At 38.1% G+C, this 26,800-nt stretch overlaps 1 protein-coding gene across 1 annotated transcript in view; it reads right to left on the reverse strand.

The window, feature by feature from the left end:
• Positions 1-26,800, reverse strand: part of ARSB (arylsulfatase B) — a gene marked incomplete at its 5' end in the record, with an annotated part of 64,767 nt that overhangs the window by 33,637 nt on the left and 4,330 nt on the right. Inside the window, 2 exons of the mRNA XM_082301384.1 lie at positions 24,722-24,929; positions 25,494-25,684. Of these exons, the coding sequence (XP_082157510.1) occupies positions 24,722-24,929; positions 25,494-25,684 (399 nt within the window). The remainder of the gene's footprint in view (positions 1-24,721; positions 24,930-25,493; positions 25,685-26,800) is intronic.

A 26,800-nucleotide genomic window follows, 5' to 3' on the forward strand; every position in this document is an offset into this window, starting at 1 on the left:
GTACTCAGAATACACTGGTTTCCAAGGCAGTACAGTATCCTTAAAATGGAAACCTGTTACTCCAGTCTCAGGACAATACTTGCACACCTAGTTTAAAAGCAGGGTTTTTTCCTAATTTTTAGGCAGCAACATTGATATATAAGGTTAGACAAAACTGCGTTTCTCAGGCAGAAGGAGATAGCCCTAATAAAATGAATTGAAACTAGTTAACATAACTGAAGTGATTCAGAAATTGAATTTATTGTTTGGTGAGAATAGCGTATAAGATGGCTACAGAAAAAATTGAATCCTGACTACAGAAATATCTATGCGAATTAGAGATAGCTCATGGAATGCTTTTCTTTTTAACTCTCTGACCAAGCTTCCATGCTTAGAATAAAACCCAGATCCTTGAAGTTAACAGTCATGATCCTTTGAAGTTACTTTTAGTACTGTTATACAGTTGTTCTTGTTCAAACCTACTGAAATGTTCTCAGAAGAGTCATTGCTGGCAATTCTGTTAAGCATAATTATCCTCTATTTTAATGAGGTTAAAATTATTTCAAACAGTAATTGCTGAACTGACATTCAGTGTAATTTGACATGTTCATACTGTATTTTCTGATTAAAAAACATGAATTTGAGGGTTGAAACAAGAAGTCCAACACCTTACAGAAGAACTTTACTGTAACCAGAACAAAATTATCTTCTTTCTGGTTGGCAACAGTTCAAGAAGCATTTGGACAACACCCTTGGGCACATGGTGTGATCCTTGAGGATGGTCCTGTGCAGGGCCAGAGGCTGGACTCAATGGTCCTTGTGGTCCCTTCCAAGTCCCTTGCAATTCAGCTTATTCTGTGACTCTGTGTTTAATTAGGGATCAATGTAACCCCCACATCTTTCTGCTTCACACAGAAGACCACTTTTGTTCTACAAAGGAATAAACCAGGGATATTCGTGAAGACTTTGAAACGTCAAGCCTAAGCTAAATGAAGCACTTGGCAAAAATAGAATTATCTGAAAAGAGTTAAATGTCCTGTGGCCCAACTAGCTTCCAGTTGGGATGCCCAGGTGTCCTGCATTTTTGGATTAAAAAGAAATGAATCAAGAGCTCTACCATAATTTCTCACACAAAAGTGTTGAGCTCTGAGATCTGAGAACTTAAAACAGTTGCCGGTTACAACAAAAATAAAAAAAAATCAGTTTCAACAATTCCTTCTACTCATAATGTAAACAGGAATTCCTGTCAGAGATACTCAAGGGACAGAGCTTTCAGTAGCTTTTAACCTTTGGCGTCTTTAGAATAAAAGGCATCTTATCTACACTGTATTACAGCACAGTTTGGACATGCAGAGAAATCAGAACTTAAATATGTTACATACCTCCTTTGTACCACAGACTACTCACTATCCATATCAGTTTAATAGCAGCACATGAGGGTTTTTTTAATCCCTGATTATCAGCAACAAAGCAACAAGGAAATTATAGAAGTAGGTGGTATTTCTGAAGAATGGAGAGAGGGAAGTGTGCACTTCTCAGGTTACAGTCAAATCCTTATGATACTTTTTCCTTGCTTTCTGTAAAGACATTCACATTCTGCCAGTTTTATTACACATTAAATTCCCTGATACAAGGAGTCTATCTAACACACATCCTGAAAGAACTTGTGTCTTGTATCAGCATTCAGACATAGTACCCCAAGTTTAAAAGAAAGGGGAAAAAAAATCTTGTTTTGATAGCTGATCTGATATGCAAATGAAAAAAACCCCGGCATATGAAACAAGGCTCATCCCCCTCATTTGACTTCTCATTCTCACATTACAAGAACACCACTTTTTCCTTCCTCAGGAATTCATGTTCAAGTGGTCCTTCCTGCATAATTTCTTTACTGAATTACCATGAAAGTGTTGAAGGAGGGAAAAGGATGGTTTCTGTTTTGATTATTGAAGTTTGTTTCCTTTCTAGGTAGGCAGAACATAACTGATGTGTCACCAGCAGTTTGTATGTACACAACACCTTCCACATGGTCTGAAATGTTATTGGGGACTTCAAATACCAACAATTTGTTAAAGAGGAGTTGGTTAACTGACAATGAAAGACCATAATGGAATCTCTATCAATAAAATATTTAGCTAGCCACTAAATAATAAAGGGAGAGAGGGAATAAACAAGAAGCCACTGATTTCATGGAGTATAGACCTGGCAGAAAGTCCACTCAGGACTGTAACTGCTATTCTGGTTGGTTTTACCTTTAGGACTGTGTCTGGACAGCAAGAAAGAAGATGGGCACCAGCTGTGTATGTGCGTGTTCAGCTACATTTCCTCTCAGTCAAGAGCTGTGGATGTATACATTGATGCTAAAAGCCCGCATAGGTTCAGAAAGCCACTGAGGAAGTTAAAGAAAAAAAAGTAATTTATAGCTCCCACGTGAAAACACATCATCTCAGTCTCAGGAGTTTTTTCAGCCACAAACTGCTGAAGATTTGAAAGTTTTCAAAAAAGTTTCCTAGACACGTGCCACCAAGAACTGCCGTAGTGAGGGGGTGCCTGGCTAGACAGATCCTTCATCTGTGGAAGTACAACCATTCTCATGTTCTCCCAAGTAAGTTATTCCTCACTAACTCCTTATGCTATTTTACCCAAGTATGTCAAACATGGAACAATTCCAAAGTCCATGTGGAAACTCCCAGTAGTTAAAACACACAATTAAAATCCACTTAGGTATGAGACAAATGGAGTCATCTTTCCTTCATATTCTACACTGGCTTCATATCTAATTCTAAATCCATTTCAAAACAATATTTTCTAAACTATTTATCATATATTTTTGTAACTTTCTCTGCATGATTTATCCTAATATCTAATGTCAGAAGACAGTCTCCAGAACAAAGCTTTTGGAACCAAGCTACCTACACCTTGTGGCCCTGGTTTGTAAGACTGCTCAATATTAAAGTTTCAGCCTTGCTACTTCAGCTTAAAACAGAAGCCTCCCCCAGGCATGCTACTTCATTCTCTCTTTGCTGGAGACAAAAATCAAATACGATTTTCATTAAAAATACTGAAATAGCGTGGAAGATGTAGTGAGCATATGTTCCTCATCTGTAAGAATAATTTTTGCAATTATAGCCATATAATTTAGACTACAGCAGTACCCACAACATACTAGGTGTATTAAAAAATCATAAAATTGACCAGCTCTTGTCCCCAAAGAAAGGATGAAAGGGGAGAGAATAAGGCTGTATCTAGAAATTATGCCCATTGGCATAAGCATTACCTAGCTAACTTATGCAGCTTTGTTTGCTTTCTTGAATGGAAGCATCACACATTTTTAAAGGGCTTTGTTGCTTGCTTGGTTTGGCTTGCTTTGAGAGATGTTTAGCTACCCTTATTTTCTCACAGCATTAATCACTCTTATTATGTCTTATTTTAAGAAGGGGTGTACCTAGATGCTTTATTTCCGTTCTCATGGAATTTTCTTCTACAAGGTGAAATTTGTGGCAACAAAGGAAAATGTGGGAAAGAGATAGTCTCACTAATAGAAGAATGGGCTGAAACAGAATTTGTAGCAGGTGCTACCAGCAAAAATGAAAAAATGCACAGCACATATATGCTGGGTAAATGACAAAACAAGAGAATAAAGGAGAGCAACAGAAGCATCCTGGCTGCTTTAAAAGGTAGTTTCCATCAAAGCTGACATCAGTCTTGATGGAACAAGCTGAAAAAAAAAAGAACATTGCAAAGTACCTCCATCTCAAAACAATTTGGATGAAAATAGGATATATTTTTTGACACAGAAAGTCAGAGAATATAACCTATTCTTAAAATGTGGGTGATTGTCTTTAGAACTACTGTGGTTCTCTTATTAAAAATAATTAAGACAAAGAATTATTTTAAAACATTTATTTAATAAAAACCTTTAAACATAAGAAAAATAGATGCAAAGTAAAGCTTGTGTGTCTTGTGTATACAATACGACTTCAAAAATGAAGGCAAATGTTCTTCTCACAAACATCTGCTTTTTTAACTAATATTTATTGTCATATACATGTGAAAGAGCTTAATTTGCTAAAGCTGTAATTTCTAAACTGTAAGAGATGTTTTGCAGGAGTTTTTAAAGGAATCAATAAACAAAACTAAACAGAGAGGCCCTTCTGTTTCTCCCAAATACTTCTCTGAAGAGTTGCCAGCTGCCAAACATTTTGAATAGCACAGTGTATATATAGAGTGATGTAGGATGCATGCAACTAGTAAGCAGTTTAATGACTAAGAATTCTTTAAAGAAGAGATGGACAATAAAAAACAGCAATAAAACAATTCTGAGTGCAATAATTAATGAAGCATGGATTCAAGTCTTTGCATGGACTCACTTTCTTACAGAATTACCCTGGAACTGAAGCAACAGTCTGCTTTGTACTATGAAGAAAATCTACATTGGAAATAGATGCTCACAACTCTGGGGAAAGCTTCATTTGGGATTTATACCTCACTAGACAGTAGAAAACTATAAAAAGGCAAAGGTGTTGATTTAAGAACAAACTCTGACAAATGTCCTTCCCAGGATCATAAATATCTCTTGCCTGCATGCATTCATTGCCAAGACAAATCCACAGTAGTTACCAAACTCGGGGGCAATACTAATAGCATTAATAGATTTGTTAAAACTTCAAGCATCAGAGCCCACTTCTCTGAGAAATTCAGTTTAGACTGATCATTGGGCTTAAAAATTATTTTTAGGAAAAGAAATTAAATGGAAACAAGTACTGTAATACTGTGTAAGGCCTGCTCTCTAAGAAAGCAAGCTTAATCTCCCCCAGTTGTTCACATAAAAAAAAAAAAATAGTTCTTGTCTATGCAGTGGAATGAAAAACTTATTAAAAAAGCTATAAAGAGACCCTTACGTTTTATTTTTTGGGTAGTGGGCAAAACACTATAATAGAAGTTTCCAAAGGCCACCTAAGTACAGTATGGACAACACCCCAGCTTCTCCACCATGTGGATATGTGGACCAATCAACTTTCTCCTGACTTCTACTGCCTGCTCACACTATCTTAGCAGGTTTTGATCACAATCCTGCCTCACATCAATGGTTTAGAAGTACTATTTTCTGGCAAATAGGCCAGAAATTAGTCTTCATCTAAAGATTTTCCTTGCTGGTTCTTTTTGTCAAGTCTTAGATAGGGCTTAAGTGTGTGGATTAAAAATGGTAAATAGTACATTAAAACTTTTTAGTTCTTTTTTTTTTCCAAAAGAAACAATGTGCCTTCTTGTACAGCTACCTATTTTGTTCCAACAGACCAGGCCTTGTTTCAACTACACTACAGAAAAGTGAATTTTATTTTTCTTCCTACCAGAGCATACTTTTTTTGTTTCCCTTGTGACCACTCAGGTTGCTGCATTCTTCTTTCAACCACAACTGAGCTACACCCCACAGTCCCGTTGACGTGCCTGGCAAATTGTTCTAGACAAGCTCTTCTGAGAGAGCTTCCTGGAATTTCTCCAAAGATTCATCCAGGACTGTATTTGGTGCTGTTATTAAGCAGTTTTCACTCCAGTGGTTCCCTTTAGTTTGCATTTTCTTAGTTCAAGTAATAAAGAGCTACCTGTAAGTCTCCTAGCAAGGGGAAAAAAAAATAACTCTTGCTGACTACTTGTTTTAGATAGCAGGAATACCTCACAAACATATGCATCATTTGCATAAACTGCCTTAACTTCTATTTAGTCTACACCTTTCATTCTGCTGAGATGATGTAAGTATGTTTAGGTTTGTGATACATATTACACAACCTTGATTACAATATCAGAACTGTAATTCTAAGTATATGTCCTAATAATCTCAATCCTCAAGGTAAATTTAACAACTGGTTTTGGCATTTATAGAACAAAGAGTGATATGGAAAATCTTTATGACAATAACTTTAGAAAATACAATAGCAATTAATTAATTCCTACAAGAAAAGGAACAGTCTTAAGAGAAAAAGATCCTTTCAGCACAGCAATCCAATAGGGTAAGTATTTCTGAACTGTTTTTCTCTGTATACCTCAGAGCACAATAAATTTTGCATGAACAAATTTTAGCAGTAAGTAACAGAGGACCAAAAGTGCTTGATATCACACACACACTCGCATACAAAATTAAACATGTCAAATGTGTTATGTTAATGAGGTTTACAAATTTAAATACTTCTGGATACCTACATTTGTTTTTTAAAATAGCTATCCAAAATTTAATACATCTGTATGCATCTAACTCATAGATCCACAGAGAAAGAAATAACCAACCAACATTTACAATTTGACTGATTAGGAATCAGTCAACAAAAGAAAAAAAAAAAAGAGAGAAATCAAGTGCAATGAAGTGCTGTGTGCCAAGAAAATCTTTGAAATCTTTGACTATGAAAACAGTTTTCTATCCTATTCAGAACACATCCCAAATAAATAATTAGAAATAATAAATCTGCAAGGGCAAAGAAACAAGAAAACTTTAAGTATCTAGGATTATATAAATACAATTAGATATTATAAATCAGTTCAGTATTTGTTATGTACTCATGATAACTTTAACCAACCATTAGAGTCTCTAAAGATCTAGTAAAACATTTCTGGCTCCTGGCTACCAACACCCAGGTCTCCTTTTTCCTGAAAACAGTTACAAAACACTTGCCAAATAGTCCTTATGTACCTACAGTACAACATCAGCATGCCCCAGCTCTTTTTTCTGTTTTCCACCTGTCATTTAGCTCCTAGTCTTTTTTGAATTGATGAATCTATCAGAAGCTGCAAGAGGAAACTCCCATGCTCTTTGATTTCTCAAGGGCCCCTGCAGTAAGCTGATCTAGCACACATCTGTCTGATATGTAAACCATGCCAAACTCTGCTTGAAAGCCTTGTCTAAAGCCACACTATTTTTAAAGTGAGTACAGACCAGAAGAAAAAAACAACTTCAATTTATTTTATAATGCAGGGTATTTCAATATATTATCAAATTAAAGCATCTTCAAAATAAGGAGAAAAAACCTTTTAAGCTTCTGCTACTCCTGAAACTAAAGGCTGCTAACACCCTAAAGCCATGAACTGTATGTAACTTAGCATGAAATATATGCATAAAAAGTTTGAAGGGAAAATGGGGTCAATTATAACCCCCATTCCAGTTTCTTGCTTCTGATTAATACATTAATGACTTTGTGAAGAGTGAAACTAAGGTGGTTTCTCTTTGCTAAATGGAACACAATCCCTCCTATACATTCCCCCGTTGCATTTAAAATAAATAACTCAGAAGGATGTTTAGTTTCCAAGTGCATCCCCCCCTCTCCCCCTACCAAACAGAAGAGATATGTCCATATGGTAGACAGACAATAATAACAGGAGGACAGGATAGGGCTGACATATGACCAAAAGTATGCTGCAAAGCACTGAATTTTATGCATTAAATTTTCTTAGTGCAGAGACTGTCCAATAGCTGGCAGCACCTAGGTGCTTTTATTCAGTAAAAGCATTCGGAAGTTTATTTTGAATACATTTGGGTTTCTTCCTCTGCTTCTGGAAACAGCATGACTCTTAGAACAAACCTAGTGCTATTATCCAAATAATATTATGGATATTAGGAGGCACATTTCTATCAGCTTTTGGAAGGAAAAAAGCAGGAAGTAGGGCTGCTGTTAACTGTGCTTACAGATACTCCTTTTAAGCAGCGACCAGACAAAACCAATGCATCCACACCTTCAGATATATGGAAAATATCTGACCTCAGACCTGCTACATCTGTATTTTAGGCTTCAAGCTGTAAGGTAAGAAAAGAGGATGCTATCCCAACCGTGAGGAGAGCAGCTGGTGGAAAACTAGTTTTACATTTATTGCTGATCAGAGTCATATACAAGGAAAGAGGTCACTGACTTCACATGAAGCAGAGGCACTGAGGTGCACATGGCCTGCAAGGAGGCTGACAACCTCAGGGGATCATTATTTCACTTTTCTCCAGTGTCATTTGAGGGAGAAGGAAAAAATGACTACTTTGACCTAACACCCATTTTGTTTCCTTTTAAAAGCAAAAAAAGAAAAATAAAAAAGAAAAAAAAATCCAAAAACCCACTTCCAGGGATATGAAGTTGCCAAAACTTAGAATTAAAATGCAAACAGCAGAGACAAATGATCTAATATACAGGCATTAGAGCCTCAGGGTTCTTCCCAGAACCCATATTTTCCATCCTAATATCCTGTACCCCCTCTTTTTTGGAGTTTATTTGAGAGGAAACTGCTCTGATTGCCTTCTCTCACTCCTCTGGCAGACAACAAACAGAGCAATATGGAGTTAATTTAAGCAGTTTAGCACATCAGGATACAGCTGGGAAAGGTTTTGGGAGAAAGGCTGGGGAGGAAGAAGAGGGCTGCACACAGTCCAACCAAGCCTGCACACAGGAAGGTGGTGCAGATGGGCACCTTCCAACACTACCACCTGCAGACAGGGAAAACTGCCCCATGACAAAACTCTCCAAGCAGCCCAGGAACAGCGGAAACCTCACTGCAAGGAATTTAGAAGTCCACTCTTAAAAGCAGGAGTGGCAGGGCCACTACTTCATGTAAGGAATATTACAGCTGATCCTTGGTCATCCAGTGGTAACCCAACCCCTCCTGTGTGTCTACCACTTTTATATTTCACCCTCTGTAAGCCAGATGTCTTTTCTTTCTTCTTAAGTTTAGACACATGCAGTGGTTTTACACAGTGCAAACAATGACTTGATTCCGGCCATTGGACAGATTTACATCTGTTTTTTACATCACTTTTGTTTGAGTTCTTAACCACTTGGGGCCCTAGCTATACCCAGAACATATTGACTGAGTTCACTACCAGAAAGAAACACATACCTGCTGGCATAAAAATACAAAAACGAAACAAAAGTGTTCAGTTATTACTTACTGCAGGGGACATTTTTAAAAAGTGCAGCATGCACCTTAGGAAGAAATATGTGTCCGTAAGCTAACTCTCACACCAAGCACATAAACCACGAAAACTGAAAATCTTTACTCCAAAGAGTAAAGAAAATAATATTCTTTAGAACACTGGTCTTACAGGGGGGATGAAAAAGGCTAATTGTTTTGTGATCAGTTGTAACTGTTTTGTTTGCTGTAGGGTGTTTCATTCCCCTAGAGATTAAGATGAAAGGAAACAGGTAAGTTAATTAACAAGGTGGAAATGCAACAGTCTTGTGTAGGTACATCCAGCATTAACTAAGGCATTCCCAACAGCCACCCCAGCTTTTGCTGAATGCAACAAAGATTACAGGGGAGGAAAGGGGTTATTTTTAAAGTTAATATGGTGACAGAGAAACACATGTAATGGAAAGTAATGGAAGTTTAAATAAATAATATCTGTTCTCTTCAATAATCTAAGTAGTGTTCTTAACCAGTTTGCATAAATCTGTTTTTTAGCAGCGGATTATGTTTTCCAGGCGGGGGAATGACTGATAACCTATTTGCTGAATGAGTGTTTCAGAATAATTTTTCACTTGTTATTTATTTCTTTAACACCTTTGCTTGGTTACAAGTAACAATGGCTGAATAACATACTGCTGAACCTAAGAAAAGGAGATGTTAAGCTGGACAAAACTGAACCTCTGCTCTCATAAAAACAGAAAGAAACCTAGTGTTTAGTGTTGTGCCTAATACTCTCCCCTCCTTCATTTTGGCACACCAATTCAAGTGAGTGACAAGAAGGAACACTTAAATACAAAATTTTTAACTCATTAATGATTATTTTATTCCAACTTTGTGATTTTTTACCCCCAGCTACATGCCAAAACATGCCCTCTTTAAGTAATCCCATGTTTAAACCTCTGCAATCTGCCTGCACCATGCTAGTTCAGTAAGGTCACCAGCAATTTCCTCTTGGCAAGTTCCCGCCTTTCTCCAATATCATCGTCCTTGAACTTTTGGCCACTTTTGATCATATTTCCTGAATCCTGAAATTGTGAAATCTCTCCTCTTGGCAACATCTAGCCGTACAGACCACATTCAATTATACACTATAACTCTCAGAGATTTTAAAGTGGAGTTGCTTATATGTGTAACAGAAACAACTGTAGACTTCAAAGGAACAGTCAAATTGCATATTTTGCTCTTTGTGGGCATTATAGTTTTAATGGGTTTGTGCCTAAAGATGATTCCCTAGAACATTTACCCTGGAAACTTTATCCTTTATAGGTTAATTTTTTAATTTCCTTTTCCATTCCTGAAAGCGGGAAAGAAGCAGAAAACCCCGTAATGCACTAACAGAGTCCTCTGCTCAAAGACAGTATTCCATTACAAACAGAACTTTAGCCCTGGATGGTCAAATGATTCACAGTACACCCATACTTCAGAAATAGGCTAATCCTATCATTCTCAGAAGACATCTTGCCTTCTTCCCTCTGCAAATTTCTTATCTAATTTAGTGATATTAAAGCCATAAAGCACATCTGCTTTGTGATTCAACCTGTGCTTGCCAAATGAATTCCTCCACTATTGCTTGACATCCCTGATGCCACCAACAATCAGAATTTATCATCTCATTTATATCATTGACCAAACCACCCACATGATCCTTCCTCAGCCTGCTTAGTCCAACCCTGCATTAAGAAGTATTCAGTCTAAGGGGTAGGTCACTGCAAACGTGGGGTGACTAGAGTTGATGGTGGAATCTTAAGTGGTGAGCTCCCCTAATCTCCACATTTACAGCTGCACGTTTATCTTCCTCGCAAAGGACTTCTGCCCTCATGAATAACCACTACTTGACTCATATATGTGAGTCCAGAAGTCACATTTTCCCTCTACTCCCACTTTAGCAGGGGAGTTTTACTAAATCCTACTTCAGATTTCTCTCAGGATTATGGAATACATGACCCATTAAACTAGGCAAGGTCTTTAGGTCCATGTTTTCCCAAAGCTTATCTTCTCATTTGCCTTAGGCTACAGGAAGGCTCTGACCAAACTAATCCAAAGAATAGAGGTAATTAAAACCTCTCAGATCACACAAGAGGTCAACAATCCCTAAAAGAGGCTGTTATGATTATGTTTACTCTTCACACAGTTTTGTCAAAATTATCTAGATTAATAAATCGAAACCACTGTAGCTGTTTAAAATGTTTAAGCTACCCAAGGTCACTTGGAGGGAACCACAGGAAGCCACATGCAGGTCCTGAGCAGCTGAGAGACCTCAGGGGCAATCATCTGTGAAAGGAGGCACCTGTGGGCAGATAAAAACCCCTAACCTTAGCCCCACACATCAGCATCACTGTCTACACAGCTATTCTTCCTCCTGAGGCATGCATTTTTCCTTTTAGGTGTTTTTTCGTTTTTTGGGGTTTTTTTTTGTTTGGTTGGTTTGTTGTTGTTGGATTTGGTTTTTTTTTTTTGCCATTGTATTCTTCCTGGTACCTTCGACTTTCTAATGAACTGTAACGGATGGTCAGCAGTAGTTTCTCTCTCCTAGTCAATGCAAACCATTTGAGGTCAGTAAAATGTAATTATTAAATTGTTTTAAACAAAATCTTTGCTTTTTCAATCCTTTGAAATCACTGGAACACAGCTTGAGGGCAGCAGAATGTGTGATACATTCAAGTAGGCAGGTATCAACTTATATCCTCTGCAGTCAGAACTGCAACTATGTAAAACTTTAGAGAGAAAAGTAATGGAGTGCACCTTTTGTTTTTTAACCCCCATGAGTAACAGAAGAATACTGTTGAAAAAATTTGGACTTAACAGAAAAAAACCATGCAGAGGATGTCTTTCTTTATATCCACTTGTTACAAATGCTTATTTGATTGTAAAACCTACTACAATACTTCAGTGCAAATAGAAAGAAGTAGACATAAAGCAGACTTAAAGAGATATAACTGTTAAAACTCTCATTAAATTCTGCATACCAGATGTCAGCATATGCTATTTCATTGTTGATTTGATAAAGTACACTCTTGCAAGACACCAGAAGCAGTACAATGCTTCAATACATACAGCTCTCTGCACTGATCAGTAATAATCTTTTGCATAGCCTAAACATGGGGACCATCTACAATACAAGAAGTCAGTAATGAAAAACCTACACTACATTTGCTGCATTATTTGGTTTTACATGTTGTAGGTTAAAGCCATCTACTCTAAAATATAAGTGAAATTACTGCTGCAGACTTCTGGTTCTCCCAACTGGTTCAAGCAACTCTGGAATCTTAATACAGAATTCAGGGTCAGCTCACTTCAGCATACACAAAGCTCTGGCTGTATTTTAACTTGAGAAAACACAATTGGAGGTCAAAGGTAAGAGCAAGCATAGGCAGCATTCCACACGGCAGCAGTGCTCAAAGTTCAGATAAAAACAGGGCTGTTTCTTCCTGCTTAAAGAGAAATGTAAAGATAGATGCTGTATTTTCAGAGACAGATATTCCAGTCATAGGAGGCATGTGGAGGTGTCTAGAGAAACACACAGATTTCAAAAGGGCATAAAGAAGTATAGAGAAAGCAGAAGAATGATTAAGACCAAGCTGTAAAGAACTGAAAAAAACAAACAAGGAACCTTCCAAAAGGAGGGGAAATTAGCTTATTTGTTCCAGCATTAGTACTAATGCAGGAAAAAAACCGCAATGAACACTATGGTAAGAGCTCTCCTAGCCATTTTCACATCAGACATTTACATGATCTGATACAACTGTGTGCATCTTAGCAACCACTGCCTAATAACATGCTTATGGATTTCAGTGTTTCTTCTGGTATTTTTAACTCAAAAATCTGTAAAATGTATGGCTTCCTTTGCATTCAATACATTTATGTTCTGACCACCGAAGTAAATTCTGCTGGTTTTATTCTCCCATTAATTAAGGCAGAGAGGGAAAATCTTACTCTTTTAATGCACACTAAATTGGTATCGCCCACAAATATTGATCCGTTATATTCTATGTATAAGAATAACATGAAATAATGAAAAGTGAAAGAAAGGACAGTTGTACAGAGCTTTTACTTGGAAGTTCTTAGATGCTTCTGTAGACTTTAGCCTAGCAGCATACTTTAATTCTGGAATATTCATAAATATATGAAACAGATATACTAACTAAACCATAGTGTATATTAACACGTATGAAAAAATGAAAAAGCAGGGAAGGAAAACAGATCCAGAATATCTCAGCAGGGATTCAAATAACCTTTTTCAGATACTACTCATTTGACTAAGGCCATTTTACAACACCTGCAACTTCTTCCAAATTCTTAACCCAGACCAGACAACATTGCATGCTTCTTTCCCAAGTGAATCAATGATTGATTTTCCCTGCGCTTCTACAGGGCTGTCACTGATTGACAAAGTAAGTCCCTTGGAGAAACAATATTTCTAAATAAATATGAAAGCTCTGTGTCAGACAGTTCTGTGCTGTTTCAAACAATATTTATCAGTTACAAAGGAAACCTAAAAACACATTTATATAAAATATCAAACTTCAGTCTATTTGCTTTAGTTCTATTATACAATTATGGAAGAAATACTGAAATACAAAATTGTAAAAACTAAGAAATTCCATTTTGATATTTTTGTATGGTCTTCTGTAATATAATGTACTGGTAAAGTTCTCAGTCCTGAGAGATATGGGTCAGGCAAAGAGTGAAGACAGGACCCTGAATTTTAGGGAAGCAAACTTCCAGCTCTTCAAGAAGCTGGTCAGTAGGACCCCCTGAGGAAGCGCCCTCAAGGAGAAGAGAGCAGAACACAGCTGACAGATCTTTAAGGACATTTTCCATAGAGGTCAAAAGCTCCTGAACCCCAGGCATAAGAAATCAAGGAAGGCAGGCAATGGCTGAGTCAACCTGCTGGTAAAACTACAGGGCAAGAAGAAAATGCACAGGCAGTGCATTCCACAATGTGGAAGTAGGAACAGGTATTTTGGGAAGAGTATAGGAATGCAGTCCAAGGCATATATCAAGGTATGGCTGGAGCTGCGCATCCCTTGGTAAGGGATGCAAAGAATAACAACGGCTTTACAGACAGGAGAGAAAGCTCAGGGGAAGTTTAACCCTGCAATGGATATGACTGACAAACTGGTAACAAAGAATGAGAGAAGGGTGAGGAACTCAACAACTTCTTTGCCTCAGTGTTCACTGGCACTCTCTTTTCTCACACCTCTTGAGTAGGTGGACCACAAAAAAGGGATTGGGGGAGGAACTGTAAGAGAAGATCAGGTTCATGACCAGCTGAGGAACTGGAATTTACATAAATCTACGGAACCTGACAAGATGCATCCCAGAGTCCTGAGACTGATAACATTGCCAACCCACTCTCCACGACATTTGAAAAGTCATGGCACTCAGGACAAGTCCCAGGTGACTGGAAAATAGAAAACATGGTATCCATCTTTAAGAAGGGAAGAAAGGAGGACCCTGGGAACTACTGACCTGTCAGCCACACCGCTGTGTCTGGGAAGATGATGGAACAGATTCTCCTGAAGGCTGTGCTAAGGCACATGGGGGACAGGGAGGTGATTTGAGACAGCCAGCACGGCTGCAGGAAGGGCAAATCCTGTGTGATAAACCAAATGGCCTTCTAAACAAAGTGACACCACCACTGGACAAGGGAAAAGCTACAGATGTTCTTCATCTGGACTTCTGTAAAGCTTTTGACACAGTCCCCCAGAACATCCTTCTCTCCAAACTGGAGAGATGGATTTGATGGGTGGGCCACTCAGAGCATCATGTATTGGCTGGATGGTCACATTCAGAGAATTGGTCAATGTCTCAATGTCTGGTTGTTAATCAGTACTGGTCCCCATACAGAGCCCTGAGGGACACCATTCATCACTGATCTACATCCAGACAGTGGAAACAAGTCCCCCTTGGCAAATTTGCAGACAACACTCAGCTGACTGGCACAGCTGACACACTTGAGGGATGCAGTCTCTTCCAGAGGGACCTGGACAAACTGTAGGAGAGGGCCCACGGGAACCTCACGCAGTTTATCAAGGCCAAGTGCAAGGTGCTGCACCTGGGTCAGAGCAACCCTGGTATCAACACAGGCTGGGGGATGGACAGATCAGAGCAGCCCTGCCCAGAAGGACTTGGGGGTGCTGGTGGGTGAGAGGCTGGACATGACCCAGCCATGGGCACTCAGAGCCCAGAGAGCCAAACGTGTCCTGGGCTGCATCCAAAGCAGCGCGGCCAGCAGGGCCAGGGAGGGGATTCTGCCCCTCTGCTCTGCTCTGCTGAGACCCCACCTGCAGTGCTGCATCCAGCTCTGGGTCCCAGCACGGGAAGGACATGGAGATGTTGGACCAAGTCCAGAGGAGGCCAACAAGATGATCAGGGGGCTGGAGCATCTCTCCTATGAGGACAGACCTAAAGAGTTGGGATTGTTCAGCCTGGGGAAGAGAAGGCTCCATGGAGACCTTAGAGCAACATCCAGTACTTTATGAGGGTTTAGAAGAAAGATGGGAACAGGCATTGAACCATGGTCTGCTGTGACAGGACAAGGGGTGATGATTTTAAAACTAAAAGAGAGTAGATTTAGATTGGATATAAGGAAGACTTTTTTTATTATAAGGGTGGTGAAACTCTGGGACAGGCTGCTCAGAGAGGTGGTGGATGTCCCATCTGTGGAAACATTCAAGGCCAGACTGGAGACAAAGCTCTGAGCAACCTGATCTAGTTGAAGATGCCTCTGCTCACTGCAGGGGCCTACTCCTAGAGTCCAATTAGAAGACAGTCTCTTTCTTTCCCACAGGAAAAGACATTTCACAATTTGGAAGACTAAGATGGGCAATCAGGAACATGGACAGAAACCCATACTCACCAGGTCCCAATAAAATATGGAAGACTAAGTTCCTTAATTCCAAAAAAATTAATTTCCTCCTTTCCTCTCTTCACATTTCTGATACATTTCCACTGTGCAACACCTCAGCTCAGAATGATCAAAGCTTAAAAAGAAACTAAAACTCTCATGAGTTTGGGACATTTCCCCCCTTCTTCTGTTGTGCTAATGCATTCAGAGATTTTACAAACCATAAACAGCAACAACAAAAACACACTTCTAATCCTGAATCTTACAGCAATTCTACCCTTGTACCACCGTCAGCTAGGCAGCACAATTCCCTTAACAGATGATCAATTACAAGGGATGATGGGTTGAGGACAGGTTTTTCAATCATCTTTGTTTCACTGTTCCAGAAGAGTACAAGCCACTAAACTAGACAACAGATGAGATTGCTTCTTTGATTCCTTCATTAAACTCTGGCTTTTTTTTCCAATACTGAGATTTTAATTTTTCTCTCTGATATTGTAATACTGCATTTTAAAAATAAAATTCAACTCAACCTTGAACACTAGCAGCCATGTAGGTCCCCTTAATTTACAACTAAACAATAATGAGTGTAACAAATATAGAAAAGGATGGCAGAAATAAGACGGCATATTCAATTTGTCCGCAGTTTAGTTCTGTAAATATTTCTTACATGTTATGTATCTCATGCTCCTTTGAAAGGCTGGGGCTTTAGGAACAATCATGTTCTTAAACTTAATCAGAACCACATGGAGGTCAGTATGAGGGTCCATCCAAGTGAATCAGAACTGGAAAGTATATTAAAAGTTAACTATGAAATTATTTCATATGTAACTTACAGAGTTTAAGAAGCCAATTTACAATGTTAGTGTCTTGGTATTGCTGAAAACAGAACATGTCAATAAAATAACTCACATTACCTTCAATATTTCTACAAATTAGATTTTGAAGTATACAACTAAAAATAAACAAAAGGAGTAACATGTTAACAACCTCAGACAGTGAAAAAGATAGAAAGTATGACAAAACCCCCATTCCAAGGCCTTTACTCCTGTCGCCTATTTCAGATGGGGATACTGCAGAAGAGCCAAATCCCTACAGTTTCATTTACATTAAGTGTTGACATCTCCATTCCATAATGCAAATCTGGACTTTGTACGATTTTGTTTTAAACACTATTGAAATTACGGGGGCAGCAAATAGTTTACAATGGTAAAGAGCAATGAATGAGAACTACAAGCAAGAGCGATTCAACAATTTAAAACCCTTTATTTAGCAGACATGATACCACCGTGCATCATTTAATATGTATTACATGTATTATGCTATTTAAAAATGGAGTGAGGTACATAAGCAGGAGACAAGTCTACTCGTCTACTGACAGGTCATGCCTACTACTCGTACACAATTTTGAATGTAAACTACAATCAGTTGCCAATATCAACAAAACAAGCAGGCAGCTAGCGCTTTGGTTGGGTTTATTTTAACCTTTTTTTAGTTTTGTGCGTGAATTTTGCATATGTGAAAGGGAATTAAATAGCACTTACTAGTGCCAGACACAATATGAGCAAACATTAGCCAGCATCAATGCACAGCTCTGTAAATGCATCTCATTTTTGACCTCCAACATTCTTGCTGAAAGTCTAGGTCACAGAACAGGACTTCAGAGACCTTCCTTTGTGTGATTTAAGCTCATGGTTTTGAGTCACAGTTAAACAGAGAGCACTGTCAATAATAGTGGTAAAGGATCACATTTGGGGAAAATTTCTCCCCTCTGATCTTCAGAGCATAAATAATGCTTACTCTGTACATGTTCCAAGTGCAGAACTCCCATTGAGGTTTCATTAGGAAAAAAAAGAGTACAGAATACACAACAGAGATCTACACTTTGGATAGGAGACTCGCAGCATGAATTAGAGAATAACTTTGCCCTTAAGTTGAACTCATGTTCTTCCCTGCTTCCCCACATTGCATCTGGAAGATCCATGTGTAGCTGCATTTTTCAGTCGTGCCACAAGTGTGATAGAAAACCAATCACACTCCCTCTGATGGCTAATACAAAACACATATTTCCAACAAAATGAACCAAAATCACTTGGTAAGACCAGCTAACAAAAAAACATCTCTTGCATACTTCAGTCTCATGTTGTATACTCAAAGCAGAAAGAATAACCTTGAAGGTTCAATGCTCAATGGCAGAAATGCCACTTTGTCTTCAGAGTGCTGATACATTATTATATTTCAGTGCTTGATACAGATTTATTTGTGTATGTGACATAGAAGCAATGCTGAAAGCCTTTCAATTAGAGGGACGATAGAAAACTAGACCTTCTAACATCAAATTCTGCTAATGTAGTTCTTGTTGTGCTTTAAATACAACCATAGGGGTTTTCTTTTCCATCAGGGAATATAATACCTCTCCTGCATCAGAGCACCATTTGCTGAACAACTTTACTGAGCATTTACAGAGTAACTTTTATCAAGTTGTGCTCATATAAATCAACCTCTATGGTTTTTTGCAACTCACCAGAACTGTCTCTTTATTTTCTTGACTTCTTCAAAATTGGAAAAAAAAAAAAAACTGATCTCATGGGAGAAAGAAATGCATTTGATATACACAAACTTCCAGCAGTTACAGACTCAACCCTACAAAAGCTGCATGAACAATGCCCTTTTTCATCCCATTGAAATTTTCTTTTTTTTTCTTTTTTTTTTCGCTTTCCAGTACAGCTTTCACGATAGCAGCAATCCTAGCACAGACAGTTTCAGTCGAGTGCTTTCATTGTGAGCAGTCTCAGTAATTAAACAGGTCTCAGTAGTTACAGACCCTGCTGTGTCAAGGTCTACACTAGCACACGCCACACATCACTAGACATGACAGAAACATGGAAGAAAATTTTAACCCAAAACCAACAGGAAAAACCTGACACACTGTTCATATGTCTGCAGTGAGCAAGTTAGACAAGACACTGTCAGGAAAACTTCGGATTTGTCCCACTGACAGTAGAACTGAACCTGACCACTTTCTGGGTGCAGAAAATTCTGACACAAAGAATAAAGGCTTCCCAAACACTATTATGGAGAACAAACTGGTATCGTTTAATAGTAATCATAGTTTAAGGCAACCTTTTGGGAGCTGTGGGAGATTATTAAACATTATTGTTAATATATGAAATGGGCTGTTTTCAGCAATCATCTCATTCTAAGAAAAAAATTACTACCAAAGCTATTTACATGCTTAAATCAAAGCTTTACACAAAACTGGCCAGCTTGCAAAATTCTGGGCAAAATTCACTTCCAAGTTTCATTTACAAATGAACTTCACTTCAAGCACTGGCATTCACTAAAAACAGGAAGAAAAAAAATCAAGATTCAACTTATGATGGAGTTTTTAAACATGAAGACAAAGAAGAAGCAAATGTCTCTGGCACAAGGTCACTCCCTGTTCCGGAACTTGGCTTTGGAGTGTTAGGTTTTGCATGGAAAAAGCTGGGTGGGTGACGAGGGATTAATGCTAGACGGAAAGGAAGATAAATAAACATTTCCTACAAAACATTCTGAGTTTTCATAGGATTTTAAAATGACAGGGAGGGAGTCAATATGTTGACTATCAACATCTTTCAGTATTGATTTTAAATCCATTTCCACTACAACATTTCCACCTTTGATAACATATTCTTAAAAATCGAGTTTCATTACTATTACCTGCATCATACGACAGAGAAGGTATATTTTTATTTCTAAAAAATTTTATCACCCACACTTTAACATGGAAAAAACCTGAAAAAAAAATAATAAAAGCCAGCACTGGAATACAAAACACCAACCACACGCACCTTTCACTGTCATTGACATGTAACAATTCTAACCAATACAAGTACAGTGATTTGTCAGAACTTTTGCCTGTATAAAAATGAGATTAAATAAACAAGAAACAGAAAAATAATATTTGGGAATAGGTACAGTCAAAAAACTAGTGTGACAAAAGGTGCTTGCAGCTAAGGCACCAGTGTTTATTTCCACTCAGTAAGCAGCAGATGATCAGCCAATAGATGCCGAGACATCTTCCTCACTAGCAACACACCAAACCTCTCAGAAACCTCTGAAAGACCAACTAAAACAAATCTTTAGAACTGTAATATAAAAATCTGAGAGCACAACCATCAAAATTAGCATTCTGACATCACACACAGAATAACCGCTCTAGCCAATCTGTCCTTCAGCTGGCTCAGCCAATCTGCAATTAGAAGGCTCTCTGAAGTCCCTTACAAGCAAAAGTGAAGGAGCAGGAGTTCATTTGTGATCAAAGATATCAAGAAGATAAAAAAATGCCCATAAGGACTCAGTGAAAGTCAGATGCGTAGTCTCAAAGAAGGCACTGGAAACAGGGAAAAAAGAATTCCAGTATTTCATTAGCCAAAAGCCACAATAAGCTGGCTGGAAGGCAAAAAAAAAAAAAAAAAAAAAGGTAATATGACATTTTGGGGGAAAAAAAACCCTAGGGGTATGATACAGACAGTACAAACATCAGTAAGGATGTCCAAAACAATCTGTGCTCTTATTAATCATCATTCTACAATGATAAAAGACCATCTTTTGGAGTGAAAACAGTCATCACTGTCACATGCTCCATTATGGAAAGGATTTATGTGGTTTCCCCTTAGCAATATAAACCAAGGATTGAAAAGTTCCACGTGTTTTGCTTTCCAAAGCCCTCTTATGGCAACTACCGGGCACTACAGTGCTAATCCACATTTTAAAACAGAGAGAAATACTGGAAGAAAGGAGTGTTGCTCCACAGTGGTTTAGTTTAATAAAAAGCTGAAAGTTAAATGAAGCAAAGGATAGTAGCTTTAATACAGAACTGAAATTAGGGGTCATATTCCTTTGCTTTAATGTTGGCAAATTTACACCAAAATTTATTTTAATACCTTGCAGAAACTGTAATCACATTTTACTCAGAGCAAATCCCCACTTCTTACCTCAAATCACAGTTCTGTATTTGAAGCAAAATTTGGACTCTAAGCCCATGTTAATAGTTTTGAAGCAAATTTGTACCCTTTAATGCTTTTCATGACCTTTATTTTAAATTGAGGCCCTGTTCAGGGACATTGGAAGTTACAGACTCCTATGATTGCTAAAAATAAAAATATACCCTATCTCTCATTCTCTTTGATTTCAAGTGCATAAAAGGCCATAGGTACCTACCACTGCTGCATTCATTTTCATCTGTTTTGCTTAAAAAAGCAATGATTTCATTTTCATCAATGATCTCACCAGATCTTACCAGATCACAGACTTACTTGTATCAGCAGTATAAGAAGTGCTCCATAAAAGCAAATTCTATTTCATATCAAGCCACTCAAGACTTTTCAAGCTACTACTTGATACACCACATACCATCGAACCTGCTCACTTTTTTCTTACTTACTTGTAGAAATAGCCTGTTTATCTGTTCAAAAAGACACCAGAGGGTTTATTTACAGGACGAACTGATGGAGTCAGATTTTGCTAATGACCAAACATAATGAAGTTACATTTTTACCCTGGTATCTCCATCAGACCACTTTAAAGAGGAACTGAAGTTCTTCTACACATTTCACAAGACTCTTTCAAAATGTGCAGTATCTCCATTTTTCAACTGGCATGTTTTCAAGGCAATCCCTCTTAAGCCGTAACAAATAGAAAGAAACATGAAAGAGTATAATAAAAAAAAAACCTACCACAAGATCAAAGATTACATCATATTCTACAGTTTTTCAATTTGCACCCACGAAAAAGAGACCTACAGTCTGAGGTCAACACTTCACAGTGAAGTAGTCAGAAGACCATGTTTGATGCAATGCTACTTGCTATAGCACAGAATATTAAATGACCACCTGTAAATTATTCTTTGGGCAGGACCTTAAAAGCACAGAGAGATGCAAACACGGAAGGTGAATTTTGGCTGCAACTAAAAAGGAAATAGTAATGAATCTAGCAAAATGTACCATAAAAGCAATGTTTTCTTTTTGCTCTACAGACTTTCAACAACACCTTTATCATACCACATAGCTAACAAAATTTTTCTCGTACAATGATTTGCGTTTGAAAGGACCTTTAAAAGTCATCTAGTCCAACCCTCCTACAATGAGCACAGATGTCTTTGAGTAGACCAGGTTATTTAGTGCCCCATCCAACCTGACCTTGAATGTTTCCACAGATGGGACACCCACCACCTCTCCAGGCAATCTGTCCCAGTATTTCACCAACCTATTATGAAAAACATCTTCCTTATATCTAATATCTGAATCTGTTCTACTTCAGTTTAAAACTATCACCTCTTGTCCTGTCACAACAGGTCCTGTTAAAAACCCTGTCCTCATATTTTTTATAAGCCTACTTTAAGTACTGAAAGGCTGCAGTAAGGTCTCTTCAGAGCTTTCTCTTCTCCAAGCTGAACAATCCCAACGCTCTGGGCCTGTCCTAATAGCAACGGTGCTCCAGCTCTCTGATAATATCTGTGGCCCTGCCCTGGACTTGCTCCAGCAGTTCCATGTCCTTCCTGTGCTGGGACCCCAGAGCTGGATGCAGCACTGCAGGTGGGGTCTCAGCAGAGCAGAGGGGCAGAATCCCCTCCCTGGCCCTGCTGGCCGCGCTGCTTTGGATGCAGCCCAGGACACGTTTGGCTCTCTGGGCTCTGAGTGCCCATGGCTGGGTCATGTCCAGCCTCTCACCCACCAGCACCGCCAAATGCTGGTGCATTTTCCATCTCTAGGCAAGTATGATGATTTTGTGTCTTTAGCATTGCTCATTAAAGTTATGGATAAACTTTATCATTCCCTAGATTCTCCCTTGCAGTACTCATTGAAATCCTTGAATTGATTCTTAGTCCCACAAAACAGGAAGAACTTTCTTTGACAAGAGTTCCTGATCATAAAGAAAAGTGTGTGTCCCCTGCTGTGTCCCACCAAGCAAAAAGAGGGTCTCCCAGTTCCAGAACAGCACTGGGGGCAGGGAGAGGGACTTCTTCAAGCAGACATGTCCTCAAGAGCTGGAGGGAAATCATACTATAATCATATGCTCATATTGCAGCTTCCAGTGCACATCAGGACTCCCAGTTCCAAAGGACTTGAAAGCTGTGCAGGCAGATCTCAGGCAGCACAGCTCTCTGCACGTGATGCTCAACTGCAGACCCTCATATGTTTCTTTTAAACCATGCTCTAATGTCCATTCTGAAACACACCATCTGCAAAAGCACTAAGCAAAATATAGAAAAACTGAATAATTTGGCACTTTTTTTCCTTTTTTGGCCTTTTTAAAATGTTTTATGGTTACAACATTTGGTTTTTGAAACTGTCCTTATTGCATGCAATGTTTTATGCCTGTGAAGAATAATTGCGTGAAATAAAGAGAGAACACTGAAAAAACCCAAATCACTGGCTCTTGTCCTGCCTGATCTTAGTCCAATTTCTACACATTTTAGTCATATTAAATTTAACTCCTGGAAGTTTAAACTGTCAATTAACTCAAAATACATCCCATTTGATAGGGCAGACACTTGATTCTCCTGATTGTTTGGCTCTTGTTGAAACATACTTGCAACTGATTGTAAAATAATCACTGTTAAAGAACAGGGTAGACTGTCACTGTTCAGAAAATTAAATGCTTCATAAATGAAGAAACCAAATTTGTCTTTTTAATTCACTCATACCTTGCAATTCTAGCTCAGATGTATTTAGTTTTATTCCACAATGTACTGAACAAACATTACTGAAATAACTCTACCAAGACCCCATCAGCAAAGACTGGATTTTTTCCATATGGAATAAATACTGGTACCATTTTCCATATGTCTGTGCTTACTTACAGTTCTAAATATAAAAACATTGCAACTAGAAACAGGCATAGAAGAGTTATCAAATCCTGCTAGAGCCAAAACCTGGACACAAATGTAACATCATAAGGCAAACAGGTCTGGACTCAAAATGAAATTCCAAGATTCCGAGTGCTATAGGAAGCAGCTGCTAAACTCAAAACATATCAGTGCATTTTCATCAAATTTTGGTTGGTTCTTTTTTTTGGTTTTGTTTGTTTGTTTTAGTAGGTTTTTTTGTTTTTTGAAGTGTTCACAGAAAATTAATTTGCCATTTTGACTGCCCTAATATGTAAAGTGTGGACAAAAGAACAACTGTATGCATTGAAAGGCTACTTTCCACTTTCAACCAGACAAGAGCAAATATGTTCCTGAAACCCAGCCAAGCAGCTGTATTTCAAAATGGTTCTGTTTCATTCTTAATTTGGAAACAAAGGGGACTGCTTTGCAACGTATTATTTGCATTACTCTAATAACCTAGAAACCAAATCATGTGCCTGTACATACAAAAACTTAGACTGTAATTTGGCTGACTAGACTGCTCATCATATTTTCAGCTGTTTTATTAACAGACCTTTGTTTGATGGGAGTAAGATGCTAGTGAAAATATTTCAAGAAAGACAAAAATTACATGTCACCTTAAAGCAAGAGAAAGAAAGAGTTTTGGCTTCAAGCTGCTTGCTGTCTGGCTGTTTGTGCTTCATGCAACACATGGCAATTCACAGACTGGACAGACAGCTTCGGAACAAATAAATTTGTAGACAGCTCGCAGCAAGGATTCAATTCTGACAGATTCTGACAGTAACTGCAGTGTCAAGTAAGATGCTTCTAACTCCACTGCCCTCCTCAGATTTTACAAAGCTGTTTTTATTCCACCAGGAGCATCCCCCACCAGCACAAACACTACTTCAGAGTTGTTTTTGTCAAGCTTGAGAAAGCCCTAAGAGCAGGGAAAGAAACTGCTGTTTGACTCAAAGTCCTGCTCAACTTTCATCACTCTTCTGTAGTTAGAAAATATCTGGAGGAAAGACAGAGAGGCCAGATGTCTCTGTAGTCAGCTTGTTAGATGCTGTAGCCAAGTTATTATTGAAAGAATAGTTAAAGGAACTTACCAGTAGAGAAAACAAAAACTGTGTTGTCCCAAAGACCATATGTTTTCAGAGCATCAGTAAGATTTCCTACCGCTTCGTCCATAAGAGTCACCATCCCTGCATACTGGCGCCTCTTTACATCTTTTATAGAAGAATATGGTTTCATGTATTCTTCAGGGACCTCAAGAGGTTCATGCACAGACTGAAAGGCGAGATAGAGAAAGAGGGGCTGGGGTGGAAGGGACAGACCGGAAATTAGTTGAACATAAAGTAGTAAGTGCAAAATTTACTGCAGCAAAAGCAGACCTGATTTATCAACAGTTCAGGTAGTGTATTTTGATTTCTTCTAACATTTCTACATCTTCTAATCCCTGCACATAAACTAAGAAAGCTTCGAAAAATTACTTTTGAAAAGCTGTGATAAAACATCAGGTGTCTCTTTTCCTTATAACTCAGTTGTTGACAACTTCTTTCTATTAAACTTCTCCCCTTAAACTTCCCTTCTCTTTTTAGAAGTGCAAACTACTTGCTAAACCATTTCTAAAAAATTATTAATTGTAATATAATAAAAGAAATGGAGAAGAGTAGCAGGCCAGGACCATGCAGACAAAACTGATTTTGGCAGCAGACAAGACAAGTTTTACAAATGCTACTTCTCACATTTAGCTCTATCCACTTACTGAATAGCCCCGAATTACAGTCCAAACACAGCTTTCTCTACTAATATTTCATTAACATTTTTTAAAACATTCTTTAATGTTGAAGTTATCAGAGTAGCAGCTGTTGACTGTACCTTCTCAGTTTTGTGACTGGCTATAAGATCTATAGCTCTTTCTGTGAACAAATTTGTGGAGTACACATTTTTAAATCCAGTTGCAACTTCTTCTCCATCTCGGAAGTCCAGAGCACAGCGCGTCACATTCCTTGCTTTGATGAGGACGCAGCGGTCATGAGTATAATAATCCTCACTGCCCAGGAGATAGCCTAGAACAGGAAAAGATGTCAAATGAGCAGGCCAACATTGTGTCACAGAAACACATACATCAGGAGGAGGAGAAAAGTCAAACATAAATATCAAAACATTAGTGGTTTTAAGCTAAAACACTAATTCAACCCTGGACCACCTACAGTGACACCCCTGACAGGTCTGAGTAGCTCCACATTTAATATCTCATAGGATTTTCATTGATAATGCAAGTAGTAATTTCAAAAGAAATTAAACATTTTGAAAGCAGTTCAATGACTTCTTTATACTTTGATATCCATTAGCATTAAACTAATGCACTGAGAGCAAAGGCAGTGATCTAGCCGTGTGCTAGTCTCATTTTTGGTGCTATGATTTTGTATGTTTGTATTTTGACATAAGATTTCCATCTCTATCAGAAAGTTTGGAATTTTTAAAATTCACTTATTCATAAACACCCAAGTATGAATCATGACATCTGCTGTAAGGTAATTTCTGATCCACTGCTGACACCAGCTGGTGAAGGAAAGACACTATCATTTAGAGATATCCAAAAGGAATGAAGTAAAAATTCTACATGTGTAGATTTGGTCCTACCTAGGGCTACCCTGTTAAGCACTGAGAGCCCTCGTGTTTTAGCAATCACAGATAAAACTTTTCCAAATGACTTGAATCTCAAAAATTACACTTGAAATTAGATTTTAAAATTTTCCCCCAATATCCTGAAAAAAATAGATGAATCTGAAAAAAATACAGTCTTATGTTCGGCAAACAAAAACTTGGGACAAAAATCCAAGACAGAAGAACTTTACTTGAATTTTTATTCAGTAGCTTCAGCTATTTATTTCTGCAAAAACAAATGTAAAAGAATAATGAACTTGTCTTAAATACAATATAAATGGCTACTATATTTTTAGGAGGAAAAAATGGGTATTCTTTCAAAAGATGAAGTGATTTTATGTGCAGACTGCTTACATCAATGTACTCAGAGGCACATGTTGCATTTTTTCCATTTTGAATGCCCACTGGGGGAGACTCTGCATCAAGTGTACCACAGAATCAAGACCCTAATCATAATTGATGCCTACTGGAATCACATGAACATTTTAAGATATTAAAAAGCTATATTCTGCTAT

This window comes from Coloeus monedula, assembly GCF_965178545.1.
Source record: "Coloeus monedula genome assembly, chromosome: Z".
In the NCBI taxonomy this organism is placed as follows: domain Eukaryota; kingdom Metazoa; phylum Chordata; class Aves; order Passeriformes; family Corvidae; genus Coloeus; species Coloeus monedula.